The sequence below is a fragment of the Alexandromys fortis genome, unplaced genomic scaffold, assembly GCF_014885135.2.
Source record: "Alexandromys fortis isolate MF-2015 unplaced genomic scaffold, M_Fortis_MF-2015_v1.1 scaffold_152, whole genome shotgun sequence".
In the NCBI taxonomy this organism is placed as follows: domain Eukaryota; kingdom Metazoa; phylum Chordata; class Mammalia; order Rodentia; family Cricetidae; genus Alexandromys; species Alexandromys fortis.
The window spans coordinates 2,199,082-2,216,108 of record NW_026068045.1 but is presented as its reverse complement, the minus strand read 5'-3'; the positions used below and the strand labels follow the sequence as shown (position 1 = coordinate 2,216,108).

The 17,027-nt window shown below is 50.8% G+C and overlaps 1 protein-coding gene across 1 annotated transcript; it reads right to left on the bottom strand.

Moving 5' to 3' along the window:
- Window positions 1-206: 206 nt before the first annotated feature.
- Pklr (pyruvate kinase L/R) lies at window positions 207-9,188 on the bottom strand. Its single transcript, XM_050118681.1, has 11 exons — window positions 9,073-9,188; window positions 8,301-8,483; window positions 4,650-4,741; window positions 4,434-4,565; window positions 4,116-4,302; window positions 3,568-3,838; window positions 3,313-3,463; window positions 2,932-3,084; window positions 2,670-2,836; window positions 1,199-1,380; window positions 207-655 (listed from the first exon to the last, which is right to left on the bottom strand). Exons 1-11 carry the CDS (start codon window positions 9,077-9,079, stop codon window positions 549-551), a joined length of 1,632 nt encoding a protein of 543 aa, XP_049974638.1. The 5' UTR covers window positions 9,080-9,188; the 3' UTR covers window positions 207-548.
- Between the last annotated feature and the right edge of the window lie 7,839 nt (window positions 9,189-17,027).

Here is a 17,027-nt window from a genome sequence, read left to right as displayed (position 1 = left end):
GTCAAAAACTAAGGGTGCCTGGAGTCATCCCTACCCGTGGGAGGGTCACACAGGAGGATTTTCTGTGGATCTAAGACCAGGCTATACAGTGAGGCCTTGTCTGGCTCAGTTTCCCCCAGCACCATCTACTCTAACTTCCCCTAGAGTGTGGTTCTGTGCTCCACTGTGCCAAGAAGTGTTCTGACCCAATTGAGGCCATCAGGAGGTCACATTTTGCTCAGGAAATGGTCATGTTTTAAAATAATGGCTCTATGGAAATTGGATGAGATCACCCTGTTTCCACTTCCTCCATTCTACTGCTAGGGAGCCTAGAGGAATAGAATTAACCATTGGGCTGGGATTAAAGGCTCAGGGCCTTTTAGGATCCGGCTGAGCGGATTGAGACAGGGATTACAACTGATGCGGCTGGGTGGTCAGTGCATAACTGGACGGACGTTCAGGGCCTGTGTGAAGCGCAGCGTTGAGGCTGGATGGCAGATGTGGGGCAGTGGGAGGGGTGCAGGATGGAAGAGATGGGGTGTAACTAGCTCAGAAGAGGGAGAGTCATTTCAGGATATGGTCAGCACCCGCATAATGTTGGTATAGCCAGAGCCAGGTCGCCAACCTGTCACCACAATCACCAGATCACCAACACGGAGGAAGCCACGGAGCTTTCCTGAGGGAGAAAAGTGACAGTCAATGAAGAACCCGGGTCAGCCATCACTAACCATCACCTCTCTAGGAGAGAAGGGAACCGAACTAGTGGAGAGGGGGGTGGAGGGGTGTGTGGGGGTGGAGGTATGGGTGTGTGTGGAGGGGTATATGGGTGTGTGTGGAGGGGTATATGGGTGTGTGTGGAGGGGTATATGGGTGTGTGTGGAGGGGTATATGGGTGTGTGTGGAGGGGTTTGTGTGTGTGTGGAGGGGTGTGTGTGTGTGTGGAGGGGTGTGTGTGGAGCGTGCAAGCTGCTGTTTCTGAGCTTTAAGCCTCTGCACCCATGTGGATGCCCTAATGGGACAAACAAGGCAGGTGTGGTCATGAAGACTATAAAATAAAATTTAGTTCCTGCTCCTCTGGCTCTCTGCTCCCACCTCTTCTTGCTCCTGTGTCCTACTAAGTTGTGACAGACAGCAGCAGACTTCTTAGGGACACTTCTGCTCCCCCTCCCTCCCCTTTGAGTCAGGGTGGGGAGCCGAAGCAGAAGGTCTGCAAACTCACCGCTTTCAATACCAAACTGAACCCTTCGATCCACATCATCTGCCCAGATAGCTTCTGGCGGCTCACGGTAGAGCACGGGGAAGACTCCTCGGGACAGGTGGACCTGGCGGGCAGCCTGGGCTGAACGAGTCACAGCAATGACAGCTGCCCTAGGTCGGTACCGAGACAGGAGCTGAGCTGAGCTGGATGAGGGGGAGACAGAACATCACAGGGTAAATTAGGGTTCCAGGTATTACTAACAAACCACATTTCCCTGGGTAATTATACTTCTCTAGCCTTTGGCATTCTCACTAAATATTAAATAGAGTACCTACCACGGCTGGAGAGGTGGCTCAGCCATTGAGAGCACTTGCTGCTCTTGAAGAGGACCTGTGTTTGGTTTTCAACAACCAAATGGTGGCTAACAATTTGTAAGACCATTTCTAGGGGCTCTGACACACTGGCACCAGCCATGCAAATGGTGCAGACATACATGCAGGCAAAAATGTCCATCCATATTTAAAAAATAATAATAAATATAAAACCCAGTTTAGAGAGATGGCTCAATTCTTAAGATTACAGCTCTACCAGAGGCCCTGAGTTTGGCTCCCAGCAGCCACATCAAGTAGCTTCACACCTTCTTTTGGCCTTGGATACTGTACACAAATCCACATACCCCCACATACATGTCATTAAAATAATAATAAATTTATTAATAAATAATTAAAGCCGGGCAGTGGTGGTGCACGCCTTTAATCCCAGCACTTGGGAGGTGGATCTCTGTGAGTTCGAGACCAGCCTGGTCTACAAGAGCTAGTTCCAGGACAGGCTCCAAAACCACAGAGAAACCCTGTCTCGAAAAACGAAAAAAAAAAAAAAATAATAATAAACATCTTCAAAAAATTAGAAATGTAAAACTAGCCATCAAGACATAGTGACATGTGTCCATAACCCCAGCGCTTGGGAGTGGGAGGCTGAGGGTTTAGTTCAGGCCTGCTTTAGCTAGGTAAGTTTCAGACTAGCCAGGACTAACGAGACTCTATTTCAGAAAAATTAAACAACAAAAGAGGGGAAACTGTCTAGAAGATGTATATTTACATCCTACCATCCTTCATATGACACTTAATGTCACTTGTTAATCCTCACAGCCCCATGGGGGAACAAATGACAAACACATAAACCCAGGGAGACAGATGGCTTGTGGGGCCCAAGGGAGAGAAACTCCTCAGAGTGCAGGCTTCCGGGGCTCTTCAGGAACGTCTCAGCACTGGGAAACCCTCTCAGGCCCAGGAACCCAATGTCCTGAAGCCAACATTAGATTATCACCTGCGGAATCCCTGGGGCTCACTGGCACAGGCCCCAGAGCCCCGAGAGACACCTTTCCTGGTCTCTAGCCTTTGTGGCCATCTCTTTTCTTGCCCCAAAGCAATTCTCATCGTGCGCTGTGTCAGCCCCTCCCCGACCAAAGCCCTGTTTCCAGTTTGTCTCTCACCGGCCGCTCGTGGTCAGCACAATGATGGCGGCAGCACAGCACTTGAAGGCAGCCTCCACAGCCCCGATAGCCGTGATCTCAGTGGGATCACGGCTCAGTGGCGCTGCCCGTCGTAGCTCCTCAAACAACTGGCGGTGGTACACAGCGGCCTCTGCCTCTCGGGCAATCTGCAGGCACCAGTAAGTCAGGTTGAGTAGGGTCAATGCGGTCCCAGAGGGATCCGAGTCCCTGGTTCATCTGCTTTCCAGGACTAAGTTCCTACCGCGTGTTGCATCTTTACAGCCTCCACAGGGAAGCTGCCCTTGGCGGTCTCTCCCGACAACATGATACAGTCAGCCCCATCCAGCACCGCATTGGCCACATCGCTTGTCTCAGCCCGAGTTGGTCGAGCCTTAGTGATCATGCTCTCCAGCATCTGGGTGATACCACGAATGTCAAAAGTCACATTCTGATTGAGGACCCCGCCCATACTGTTTTTCTTTGACTCCACCTGCACTCTTAGAACGCCAGGATCACGTGAGACCCTGAAAAGTTCATGTCATCTCCACCTAACTTTGTTATTTGTGGCCAGACACTAGACAGCAAAATGTGGAGCTAAGGTTTCTCAGCCCTTTAAAGAATAGCCCAAGGCGTCACGCCTTACCTGTGTGGCACAAACGACTGGCTTGCCGGCCAGGTTGCAGCGGCCAATCATCATCTTCTGAGCCAAGAAAACCTTCTCGGCTGGGATCTCAATGCCCAGGTCACCCCGTGCCACCATGATGCCATCGCTCACCTCTAGAATTTCGTCAAACCTGGGAGGTTGGAGGAATTCAAGCTGGGGCAGAGCCAGGAGATGCGGGGAAGTGGCTAGCAGAAGAGGGGCAACGGGCTAATGCGAACAAAGACCAAGTCTCACTTTTTCACGCCTTCATGGTTCTCGATTTTGCTGATAATTTTGATGCTCTGGCCTTCCGGCCCCAGGGCAGCCCGGACTGCAGCCACATCGCTGGCTTTCCGTATAAAGGAGGCAAAGATGATGTCCACATTATGCTCCACCCCGAAGCGCAGATCCAAGAGATCTTGCTCAGACAGCCCAGGAAGGTCCACCTCTGCATTCGGCAAGTTCACACCCTTCCTGCTACCCAGCACACCACCGTGCTCCACTTCGGTCACCAGCCCCTCTGGGCCTGCGGGTAGAGGGAGTCGGCATCAGGGCTGGCACCGTGCTCCAGGCACAGCAGATGAAGCGCTAAGCTTGGAGCCTCAAGGAACCAGGGATTTCTGAGCCCTTCACCTCCTCCACACACACCAAGAAAAGACATGACATGCCCAGCCCCAAACTGTGATGAGGGCAGAGAACCACTAGGACAGGTGGGGAAATAGACAGAGCCAGGGAAGGTGTGAGCAATCTAGAGTAGACCAAAGAGAAGAGAAGGTGTCCTGTGTTAGGAGGCACTTGCGCACCGATTTTCCGCACCACTAAAGAGATGAGTCCGTCGTCAATGTAGATGCGGCTCCCCACTGCAAGGACCCGGACGATATTGGGGTAGTCCACCCACACTGTGTTTGCGGTGCCCCGTGTCTGGAACTTCGGGTCCACAGACACCAGCACCTGTGAGCCCTTCACAATCTCCACCTCAGACTCTGGGCCCTGGGGGCGGGGCCAGAGAAACGTGAGTATCGCAAGTGGGAGGGTAGAACCAGCGTTGACCCCCTCTTCTGCCCCAGAGCTCTAACAATCCTCCAAGCCCAGACAGCGCCGACCCTACACAGACTTCTCACCCCCTCCAGGATCCCGGTGCGTATCTCCGGTCCCTTGGTGTCCAGGGCGATGGCCACAGGCCTGTAGCTGAGCGGGGAAGCTGCAAAGCTCTCAGCTGCCTCTCGGATGTTCGCGATGGACTCTGCATGGTACTAGCCGTGAGAGCGAAAATGTCAAGGGAAAGTGGGCAGGACCTGGGGCGTCCTCCAGTTCCGCCCTCCAGGACCTCCCCACACCTCATGGGAGCCATGGGAGAAGTTGAGTCGTGCAATGTTCATCCCTGCCTTGATCATCTCCTGGAGGCGTTCCACAGAGCGAGATGCTGGCCCTGGAACCAGAGATCCCACTGTGAAATTCCTCCCAAACCTGATTGACAGCAAAACCCATCAGCGACCTCTAAGAGACTGCCCCATTTTCGGAGTCCTTCATTCTTGGAGTTTCCTTTACTCCTTTTCCACTCCAACCAGCACGCACCCACCACCTTGGCAAGGCAGCTTGTGTAGATGTTCAGCCTCAGCCAGGCCTTAGGTTTCTTTGTTAGCAAGTGACTTAGCATTAAGTGCCTCACTGGTTACTCTAGGCTGTGAAGAGTCAGAACACGAGACAGGTCAAGTGAGAGATTTCAAAGCAGACGGGTCTCACTGACAGAGCTGAGTTCTGTCCAAGTCTCCACCCTCCTCATCAGAAATCAACCACAGCATTTGATGCATACTTCTCTCCTCTTCCCCGGCTCCTTTCTCTTTCCCCGGCACGGAAGAGGGAACACAGGGCCTCCTGGATGCTCTACCACGGAGCTGCCTCTGGCCTTTGTTTTTCTTCCTTTCTTTTCATCCATCCCCCATAGCCTTCCTTTTGAGACAAGGTCTCCTGTAATCCAGGCTAGCCTTGAACTTGCTATGCTATCTTGGACTTCCGATTCTCCTGTTCTTGCCTCCCTGTGCTAGGATTTAGGGTTTGCTGTACCATGCCCAGCTTATGCCGTGCCAGGGATGGAACTAAGGGCTTTGTGCTCACAAGGCATCCCCTCTGTCTTCTGAACTACACACCCACCCCCTTTCTCCTTGGCCTTGAGTTCTTGTTTTATTTGTTTAATTTTAGTGTGTATGGTCAGAATCCACCATATGGGTTCCTGGGATGGAACTCAGGTCATCAGGCTCCATGGTCAGAGCCATCTTACCAGGCCCTGGGGCCTGCATACTCGATCCTCTTGCCTCAACCTCTCAAGGGATGCCATTAGAGGAGCACGCCAGGAGCGTGACATCACGCTCGTGTGTGTTTGTGTGTGTGTGTGTGTGTGTGTGTGTGTGATGTGTTTGTGTATGCATGTGCTATGTGTGTGCATGTGTGCATGTGTGGCTGTGTGTCTGCCTGGTCGCCAGCACTCCCCGTTAGCACCTTCCCTCCTATGTGCCCCGACTGCTTTACTTGGAAGACAATCTGTGCAGAAGACACCTTTCTTTCCTTTTCCTTCCTTTAGCCCAGGTTGGCCCCAAATTTACAGCATCCTCCAGATCTCAGTTTTTCCAGTGTGGAGACTCTAGGCATGAGCCACTGCTCTAATTCTGCTGATTCCTATCTTATTTATTTGGTTTTTCGAAACACGGGTTCTCTGTGTAACTCTGTCTGTTCTGGAACTCGCTTTATAGATCAGGCTGGCCTTGAACTCGCCTCCTGAGTGATAGAACTGAAGGCGTACACCATCGTGACCAGCTGTTGATTCCTGTTTCATATCTCAGTTCCAGATCACTCACCCAATCCCGGGGCTGAGTGTCTGACTCTCATTTGTCTTTGGGTGTTGAATGTGTTCCTCGCATTCAATCCATCAGGGAATTCCCATGGCTCGGCCTCCAACAAAGCTGTTTTGAGTGAGACCACACTTTTCCACCCCACCCACCGTTAGTACTGCAGGAGCCGGCTCTCACTCAACACCTCAACCTATTGCCATGTTGGGTGATTCTCCTCTGTCACCTCAGCAATGGGGAGCCAAGGCACAACAATGAAGAATTCCAGTCCAACCTTGGCTATAGAACAAGAGACCCTCATCAACACACTGAAAAGCAGAAACTAAAACAAAACAAACAAACAAAGAAAAATCAGTGATAGGAGATTCTAACCCCAGGAGGGAGCTGAGGCAGGGTGACAGCCTCTCTGAGTTGGATGGAGGAGTCAAGACCAGCCAGGACAATCTAGTGAGATTATATCAAAATAAAAAGTAAAAAGAAAGCCAAGGATGGGAACCATGGTAGAGCCCTTGTGAACCATTCTCGAGGCCCTGAATCTAATTCCTAAACCCCCCTGCACCCCACCTTGTTCTCCCCTCCCCCAGTCTCTTCAAGTCGGTTAGACTTTGAAGCTACCCTAGGCTTCCTTTCTGTTTTCAGATTTATTTTTAAACTGTGTGTGTCTGAGGATGAATACGTGCCTGTGAGTAAGAACAAGCATTTCCAGGCAACTGTAAATTACCCAGTGGGAGTTTTTGGGAACTGAACTCAGGTCTTCGAAAGGGTTGTGCTCAATCTTAATGACTGAGCTCCAGGGCACCTTGTTTTCCGGTCATTGACTTCCCTTTGCCTGGACATCTCTTCCTTCAAAGGTCTGCGAATCTACTTCTCCCCTTGCCATCTTCCTTCCTCCCCTCTTATTTTCAGACTGTCATGCAGCCCAGGCTAAGCACAAAGTTAATACATAGCTGAAGATGACCCTGACCCTCTGACCCTCCGACCCTCCTACTTCTACTGCCCAGGCCTGGGAACACGGGCTGTACAGCAGTAGCTGATGCTGGGGCTTCACGCAGGGGAGGAAAACATTCTACTGACCGGCTACATTCCCTGTCCTATTTTCGTTTCTTGATGTTGTGACAGGATCTCATGTTGCACCCTCATCTGGCCTCAGCAATCCTGCTACCTGGGCACTCAGAGTGCGGAGGTTACAAACATGAGCGAACCACCATTCCCATCTTCCTTTGCAATATTTGCTGAGGTTTTTCTCAGTTGCCCTGGCCCCTGTTTAGGATGACAATCTTCCTCCTGCCTTGGGGTGTGTGACTGTGTGTGTTTGTGTGTATCTGTGTGTGTGTGTGTGTGTGTGTGTGTGTGTGTGTGTACTGGATATCCCTGACCACACCTTCTCTTTACTCACAACTTTCTAACACACTGAAATACTGAAATACTGAGGTATTGAAATAAATACTGAAATAAAGAGTTACTTTTCTTTTTGTCTTTTTAAAACAAAGTTTCACTATGCACCCCTGGCTGTCCTGGAACTTGCAACGTAGACCAGGCTGGCTTCAAACTCACAGAGATTCTCCTGCCTCTGCCTCCTGAGTGCTGGGATTAAAAGCTTGGGCCACCAACCTGACTTTGAATTAGTTACATTTTAATAAGTCATTGCTTAGTGTTTGTTGTCCCACCTGCTAGACTTCGCTCACCTGTTTATTTTACTGGTCTACTCCCAATCCCAAACCCTGTCTACTAGGTACTCAACAAGTATTTGTTAAGTTAGGTTGATATCCCATACCTGTGATGTCACTGCAGTAGATCTTGCAAGAAGTCTAGAAATTCAAGGCTAAGACTATACAATACGGGCTATATAAGCTTAAAACCACCCAAGGTGACCTGAGACCCTGTCTCAAAAATCCAGCCTCAAACAGATGTGGTGGTGGACGCCTTTAATTCCAGCCCAGCGCAGGAGGCAGAGGCAGGTGGACCTCTGAGTTCAAGGCTAGCCTGCCCAACAGCCAGAGCTACAGAAATAAGACCTTGTCTCATAAAAACATCAAACAAACAACTACCCCCTCACGCAAGAAAACCCTCACAAATGCTTGTTGAATGAATGACCCTGTCAAAGATTGCAAAGATAAGGAGAGACCATGATCCGAGCAGTCTCACCAATGGTGGCAACGATGCCGGTGCTGCGAGCCGCCACCGGCTCGGAGTCAATGTCCAGGAGACACAGGTGTTCCAGGAAGGTGTCCGCCATAGCCGCGGGCAGTTGCTGCTGCTGGAAGAAGGCAGTGCCCAGCTCCTGGGTCAGCTGGGCCACACTAGCACGTCGAAGGTATCCCGCTGGCCCTGCAGTAAAAGGGGACTCAGGGTCTGGCACAGACTCCTGCCTGTCATCCATGCACCTCCTGCAGGGCATGCTGCAGCCGTTCAGCTACCCAGTTTGGGGGAGACCTTCCTTCAATGGGAGTATATCATGCAGAGGGCACTTTGCTTAGTCTCAAGGGTCCTATAGTGCAGGCTGCTAAGCATGTTCTATTCCAATTTTGCAAATAAGGAAAAGGATTTCAAAATGGTAAAATACATTGTCCAAGAAATTGCACCTTCCAGGTAAGATGATTTAAATCTAGGTCTAGCTGACCCCAAGCTCAAGTTGTTACTTTCCTTCTAAAAAGACCCTTCCCCGTCTAAGACTTCTTTCAGTCTGCTCAGCCTCGCCCCCCGGACGTCTCCTTCAAACCTGCGTCTCATTATCAAGCCCCAGAATCACCCAGCTCCTTTCCCTAAGATCCGTTTACTTCCTTCCAGCTCCAAACAATTCGTTGGCTTCCTGATCCCCTTCTCAGTTCCCTCCATCCACTCAGTGCTGCTCCAGGCCCCAGAGATCCTGCAGCTTGACCCAGCCCATCTCTGAAGAACATCCTGCCCAGAGAAGTACCTGCCATGGCGCTGAACACCTGCCGTGCCTGTGGGGCTGCTTTATGCTGGGCTGTGTCCGTGACATGAGGCCTGGCTCAGATGAGATCAGCCCTGAAGACTAGTTAAAGTATAACCAGCTAGCATCTCTCTTCCCAATGGAAGCCTGTATACCAAGGGCCAGAGTCCAGGAACCACGGGAGTGCCCCGTGGCATCTGTGCTGCTGGCTCCCCTTTGGCCTGTCTGCAGAGCCTGGATCAAAGGCTCTGATCAGGTCTGTGTGTGACACGGGTAACACCGTGATGGGCATCCTTCCCCAAGGTCTCCGCCCCCCCAACTCTGATTCCACCCTAGTTCCCCCTCTGTTCAGTGGCGGCCCGTTCCTCTTCTTACCTCCTGGAGCCCCACTTAGGGCGGACTTTGCTAAGTCTTTCTGGGACGAGATCCATGGCCAGAGCTGGTGGGGTAGAATGTTCTCTTGGACAGACATGCTTCCAGCGTGTAGCCCTGGGGCTGTGAGCACCACTGACTGGGAGGAGAGGTGCCTAACTGCTGGTCTTATCTGAGGGAACCAGAGAATAGAAAAGGGGCACACCCAGTAGGCAGCCCCATCCCCACCGAGTCCCTTCTCCACGACTGCCAGTTGTCTGCCCCGACCTCTTCCCTCCCCTAATCAGTTTTTAGTCTTGGGTATGCTCTCTAAGCAAGGGCTTGAAGGCTGGGGACTGGCGTGTGGAAAAGAGGGAAGGAGACCCTTTTGATAGTGTGAAGTTAAGGGCTCTCTCACTTTCTCCCATTGTCTTTCTGTGAATTCAAAGAAGGAACCATGAATATTCCCAGGCACTAAATAATAAACATGTCTAGATTGCTATTGATCAACCATGTGGAGAAACACTTGGTCAAACTTCTTTAGCTGTCCCAGGGACGCCTCACCCAACTCAATGTCCGTCATGGCGTGGGGGGGGATGACGTCGCCTTTTTGACCACCAACCATGGGGGTAAGCTGCAGTCCTGCCGGGGACACTCTATAGTCCTCCACAGACCTCCTGGTGCTTGCTGCTTTCTTTGGAATCCCAGCTGGCCCCATTCTGGGGGGACTTTGCAGGCTCAACCTTGATAAAACAGTGGATGTCTCTGAGAAGCCTGTGGTGGCATGGTCACGGTGACACTGGCCAGTGTTTGTCTGTTCCCTGCCATCTAATATTTACTGCACATCTACCCTGTGCCAGACTGTGAGGGTCCAGTGGGAGCTGCAGACTGAATCTTTCCCGTCTGTGGATTATAGCATAGTGGGGAGACAGACAAACAGCACAGAGATAAGTGGATCCCGTGACTGGGTAAGGGCTGCCAGGGATGGATGGGTCACAATCCCGGGGCAGAGAGGCCGGCAGGAGCAGGGATGGGTCTTAGATGCCTCTTTTTTTTTTTTTTTTTTTTTTTTTTTTTTTTTGAGACAGGGTTTCTCTGTAGCTTTGGAGCCTATCCTGGAACTAGCTCTTGTAGACAAGGCTGGTCTCGAACTCACAGAGATCCACCTGCCTCTGCCTCCCAAGTACTGGGATTAAAGGCGTGCACCACCACCACCCGGCTTTAGATGCCTCTTAAATAAGATGAGGGTTTGTTAGTTTGGTCTGGTTTTTCGAGACAGGGTTTTTCAGTGTAGCCGTGACTGTCCTGGAACTAGCTCTGTAGACCAGGCTGGCCTCGAACTCACAGAGATCCACTTGCCTCTGCCTCCGGAGTGTTGGGGTTAAGATGAGGGTTTCTTTGATGTGGTTCTGCTTCAACTTCAATTTTTTTTTTTTTTTTTTTTTTTTTTTTTTGGTTTTTCGAGACAGGGTTTCTCTGTTGTTTTGGAGCCTGTCCTAGCTCTGTAGACCAGGCTGGTCTCGAACTCACAGAGGCCTGCCTCTGCCTCCCGAGTGCTGGGATTAAAGGCGTGCGCCACCATCACCCGGCTATATCATAATTCTGAGAGGGAAAAAACTGTGTAAAAGAGGCTGGATGGGGGGAACATGGCTGTGGTGAAACACTAAGTGGGGCCTAGTATTGGTGGCAGGATGTAATATAATACAAATAAGATTTTCAGTAGCTCTAGCTGGTGGGTGGAGTCAGTAATGGATGCAGGAGACACTGGTGGGCCTTGGGAGTGGCTCTGGGTTCGAGGTGACAGGCTAGCCTGGCTGTCGCTGTGGAGAGGGAGTTGCCTGTGAGATGTGTTTGGGAGAAAGGTGGACAGAGTAGAATGTGCAGGAAATGGAAGCTTTTGTTCCATGGAGTATGACAGGGAGAAGTCCGGCTTTGGAGTCAAATGTCCTGTGTGTTTGCCCCTCCGGAACCAGCACGGAGGCAGTGTACGAGAGCTCATTCTGCAACACCCTGCCTTCCTGGGAGAGGGGAGCAAAGGGCTTTCCTCAGGAGATGAGGCATGAGGTGTCGGGCTGGGTGGGGTCCCTAGTGGACTGTGGCCCCCGGCAGTAGTCACAAAGGCCACAGTGTCTGGGTGGGTCTTCTCCAGAGCCACAGCGCCGAGGAGGAGCTGAACGGTGAAAGGGCACCAAGGCCTTTCAGGGGCCTCTGGCGGGTGGAGAGCAGTGCTTGTTACCCATCGAGATAAGAGGGGAAACAGGTTTACTATAGGGGAGCCCAGGTGGGCAGTGGTGGTGCGTACCTTTAATCCCAGCACTTGGGAGGCAGAGGCAGGCGGATCTCTGAGTTTTGAGGGCAAACTGGTCTACAGAGTGAGTTCCAGGACAGCCAGGGCTGCACAGAGAAACTGTCTTGACAGACAGACAAATGGGGAACCCAAGGCTTGTGTTTCAGACAGGCTGTGTTTGAGGTGGCTGTTAATCATTAAGACCCAGGGTTGAGCGGGACCTCTTTGTTGAGCAGTGAGCACTGGTACGCCTGCCCTCGCTTCCCTGTCATGACAGGAGGACCAAGGAGCTGAGGAGAGTGTGCAGTTCACCTGGGTGCCCTCCAGACCCCATCTCTTCGCCCTTCTGCTCTGCGTTGGGGTCAGAGGCCAAAGACTTTGTCCCTCCCACGGCTTCTGCAGAATTTGTCTGGTGGAGAAGCGCAGCCATGGGAGACTGAGACACGCTCCACCAGAGACTGCCCCATCCCCAGCCTTTCGGGACAATGAGCCCACGAAGACTGATCTGGGCGGTGCCCTGAGTTTGCTGACACTGCTCCTCACAGCTCCGCAGATAGTTTTGTTAAACCCAAGCGCTCTAGTTTGAGGGAATACTCCGATTCCTGCAGGAACTGTGTCCCAGGGTGAAGATTACCTGGAGATAGTGAGATGCTTGGCCCGACCTGGCATCACTGGCTACATTCCTTGCCTCTGGGGACTTCTCAGTGGAGGGAAAAGGGTAACCTCAGACCCTACAGGTGAAGATGGCAGGAAGGTGGTGTGGGAGTGAGCACTGGGATCCTGATGTCAGCATTTAGAATAAAGAACAAATAGTGTTGACAACTCGTCGTCACCAGAGAGGACATGACGACATCAAGGACTGGGGGCCGGGGCTCTCAGAGTCAGGCAGACACACTGGGCTTGTCAGTGTTTTGTCTGTATTATTTAATCAACTTTAACTCTAATTCTGAGTTCCCACTCATTCTGTCAGGAAATGTCACTGCTTTTCTCAGGGCTCTCCTCATCCAGTCCCAAGCCTAGCATCTCCTCATCGGTTCTCCATTCTCTCCAGAGGCTGCTACGTGTGTGAATCGTTGATACCTCTAGGTCACAGGTTCTGGGCCCCAGTTCTGGGTGCAACTCCTAGCTTCTGAGAACCAGGACACTCCTCCCTCCTCCCTCTCTCCTTTTTCCACACACAACTCACATAGGCATATCGAAACTCACACACACTTGCACAGTCATGTGCACCATGCACCCCCACCACACTGGCAGCAGCCAAGCACAGCAGGGTGGTCGGCCTCGGGAGGCTTTGCACACACCCAGCATAAAGCCTCTGGCAGCCTGGGTGGGGCGCTAGAGAGCCACGGCGCCTGGGAGAGCCAGGGAATTCGGCCTCAGCTTGGTCCTCTGTGGTGAACGGAGATAACCAACCCAGGGAAGGGTGCAGGGTGATAGCCGCTCCTCCCTCCGTGGAGGCCGGGTGTGTTCGAACCGTGCTTCTGCATATTTGGGAGAATTGTTTGTGCAGGACACGAAATGCACTCTGGAACCGGGTCTGTGAGTTTCCTGTGTATCCCGCCAGAAATAGGCCATGAAGAGACAAAGACGAACCAAGAGCAGCACAGACCGACTAACACCCTCCCACCCCACCCCTGCTTCCTCATTTCCACTGAGTGCTCAGCTCACTTTTGTACATCCACGATAGCCCTCAATTCTCCAAGTCAAGGATCTGTTGGAGTGATGTTAGAAGCTTCTGTTGCCGGGCGGTGGTGGCGCAAGCCTTTAATCCCAGCACTCAGGAGGCAGAGGCAGGAGGATCTTTGTGAGTTCGAGGCCAGCCTGGTCTACAAGAGCTAGTTCCAGGACAGGCTCCAAAGCTACAGAGAAACCCTGTCTTGAAAAACTGGAAAAAAAAAAAAAAGAAGCTTCTGTCGTCTACACCACCCCCATTTTCTTTTTCTTTCAATTTCATTTATGCATGTGGGTGTTTTGTAAGTCTGTGCATGGTGGGGTGCCTGGTGCTAGCCAAAAAGGGGCATCGGATTTCCTGGAAGCGGAGTTACACATGGTTGTTAACTTTTTTGGTATCCTTAAACAGGCTTCATTTTCTTCTTTAATTCGGAAACAGTGAGCCATATCCTTTCGAGCAAGACCGTCAAATGAGCTACTGAGAGGGCTGGGGAAGGAAGATCACGAGTCTAAGACCCACAAAGGCTGCACATAGAGTTCAAGGCCAGCCTGGGCAACTTAGCAAACCTCTCTCTCAAAATTAAAAATTGGGCTGCTGTGTGCCTGTGCTTGCACACACACCAGTATACATGCAAATGGACTCTTAAAATGTAATTAGAGAAACAACAACGAATGGGCCTGGTGGCACGCGCCTTTAATGGAGGGCAGCAGAGGCAGGTGGAATTCTGCGAGTTCAAGGTCAGACTGCTCTACAGAGCTGGTTCCCGGACTGGACAGCCAGGCCTACACCAAGAAACCCTGTCTCGGAAAACCAAAACCAAGAAGAAGATGAAGAAGGAGGAGGAGGAGGAATAATAATAATAATAATAATAATGATGATGATGATGATGATGAAGAAGAAGAAGAAGAAGAAGAAGAAGAAGAAGAAGAAGAAGAAGAAGAAGAAGAAGAAGAAGAAGAAGAAGAATTGGAGGGAAAGAAAAGGTCTGAGGTCAAACTCTTGCCTAACTGGGTGTGAGGCCCTGAGTTCAGTCTCCACTACCCCATGGAAAGGGCCAGCTAGAGCACGTCAATAGCTACACACCCAGCAGGTTTGGCACTAGTAAAAGCCAGTGTGCTCAGGAAGGCAACCTCAGAAGAGCTTTGACTCCCGAGAGACCTCAGCACTAGCTACTAGTTCACAAGAAGTACAAGTTAAAGGACACCTAGGTGAAAGGCGGAGGATGTGATCGCCCAGTCCAAAATGTGGACAGTGTGACAACAGTGAGGTAGCAAAATAAGAAAGGAGAAAGAACTGTTCAAAGTGACAGCAGGCTGGAGGATGGCTCTCTGCGTGCCATGTGCTTGATTTAAGCACAGGGACTTGAGGTTGATCCCTAAAACCCATATAAATGTAGCAGACAGCTTGGCACATGCTTGTCATCCCGTGCTGGGAGAGGCAGGAGCATGCCTTGCCCAGGGCTTGCTGGCCAGCAGGTCTAGCCTGATTGATAAACTCCAGGTCAATGAAGAACCCTTTCCCAAGGCTGACAATGGAGATTACTCTCTGGCCTCCATAAGCAGCCCCACACTCATGCGTGAGCCCCACATGTTCACATACAACATGTGAAAAAATTATTTAAGACTCAGATGGGTGCTGGTGGCACACACCTTTAATCCCAGCACTTGGGAGGCAGAGGTAGGCGTATCTCTTTGAGTTCGAGGCCAGCCTAGTCTGGTCTATAGGATCTAGTTCCAGGACAGGCTCCAGATGTAATTATTCAGTCACAAATAAGGCTGCACTTCCAGGCTCTAGAGCCATTCCCATGCAGACAAGCCCTCAGGCAGAAGTGCCTGATTGTTAAAGGGCCCCGCTTGACCCACATGCGCGCATGTGTGGTTACATCCACGTATGACTCAGCTAAGCCCTTGCGTGCATGCGTGAGCCCGTCATCTGTGTCGTCTGCGTGTGATGTATCCACATCAACTCCCTATGCGTACGCACTTGGCAGGTTTTGAAAGCTGGCCGTGCCGTCTTCCTGTCTCTCTCTGCACACTGATTCCCCCTCTAATAACCTCCTAAGCAGGTTTGTTTCGTGTTTTCTGGTTCCTTCTCAGCAGCCATCTTGTGCTGCTCTGTGGAGGACCTGACTGATTCCTAGCATCCAGGTCTGTCGGTTCACAACTGTTGTAACTCCAGGGGCCGAGTTCGTCCAGCCTGCGTGGGCATCTGTCCTCACATGCACCAACACACACAGAGACACAAACACACAATTAAAAATAAAAGAAAACTGAGCTTGGATGTGCGACCTTTACTCTCAGCACTCAGAAGACAGAGGAAGAAGACTCTCTGTGAGTTTGAGACCAGCCTGGACTATATAGCAAATACCAGGAACTACGTAGAGAGATGCTGTTGGGAGGAACTCAGCAAACCAAGTACAGTGTGAGGACCTTATCTGACTTTTGACTTGAGCAAAGAAACCCAGGGATTTTTTTTTTTTTTTTTTGATTTTTTGAGACAGGGTTTCTCTGTGGTTTTGGAGCCTGTCCTGGCACTAGCTCTTGTAGACCAGGCTGGTCTCGAACTCACAGAGATCCGCCTGCCTCTGCCTCCCAAGTGCTGGGATTAAAGGCGTGCGCCACCAACGCCCGGCTAACCCAGGGATTTTGAACTTGGATTGGTGCTAGTATGGTTAGTGGGTTTGTTGTTCTTGTTGTTATTTTTGTTTGTTTGTTTCATTGGTTGGTTTTTCAAGAAAGGGTTTCTCTGTAGCTTTGGAGCCTGTCCTGGCTCTGTAGACCAGGTTGGCCTCAAACTCACAGAGATCTGCCTGCCTCTGCTTCCTGAGTGCTGGGATTGAAGGTGTACACCACCAGCACCCAGTTGAGTCTTAAATAATTTTAAATTAACCAGCACCCATGTGGTGGCTCACCATGACCTTTCAGGGTATCTGTCACCCTCTTCTGTATGAAACAGGAAGCCCTGAGTGAGTGAACTCCTAAGCGAAAATATTTTGTTGACATAGCCAAGGCCATGTCATGACCCTCAGCGTCAGGCTCCAAGGGATGGCAAAACCTTTTTTGGGGAACCAAGTGCAAGTGTTGACAGTGTGTGCAGAAGATGTCCATCATAGCTTTCTCCTCCTGAACACTTATTGCCTGAAGACTGCTTCCTACATTGAACCTGTCAATGTTAGGTAAATATCCCTCCTCCTCCCCTCCTCCTCCTCCTTCTTTTGGATTTCTTTCCCCTTTTAAAATTGCTTTTATCAAGCTATACATTTTCCTCCACTTTCCCCTTCTCCCCCCTCTCCTTCTACCCTCTGCCATGATCCCCATGCTCCCAATTTACTCAGAAGATCTTGTCTTCTTCTACTTCCCATGTAGATTAGATCCATGCATGTCTCTCTTAGGGTCCTCTTTGTTGTCTAGGTTCTCTGGGATTGTGAATTGTAGGCTGGTTTTTCTTTGCTTTATGTCTAAAAGCCACTCATGAGTGAATACATATTATATTTGTCTTTCTGGGTCGGGGTTACCTCTCTCAATAATATGTTTTGTAGATCCTTCAATTTACCCATAAATTTCAAGTTGTCATTATTTTTTTTCTGCTGTGTAGTACTCCATTATGTAAATGTACCACATTTTCCTTATCCATTCTTTGGTCGAGGGG

Bases quoted from the DNA above. Each gene is read 5' to 3' on its own strand.
- Pklr (XM_050118681.1), bottom strand. The intron at 4,742-8,300 runs GTGAGACTGCTC...CTCTGGTTCCAG, and splicing joins CGGCATCGTTGCCACCATTG to GGCCAGCATCTCGCTCTGTG. The intron at 3,839-4,115 runs GTGCGCAAGTGC...CTCTACCCGCAG, and splicing joins TTTAGTGGTGCGGAAAATCG to GCCCAGAGGGGCTGGTGACC.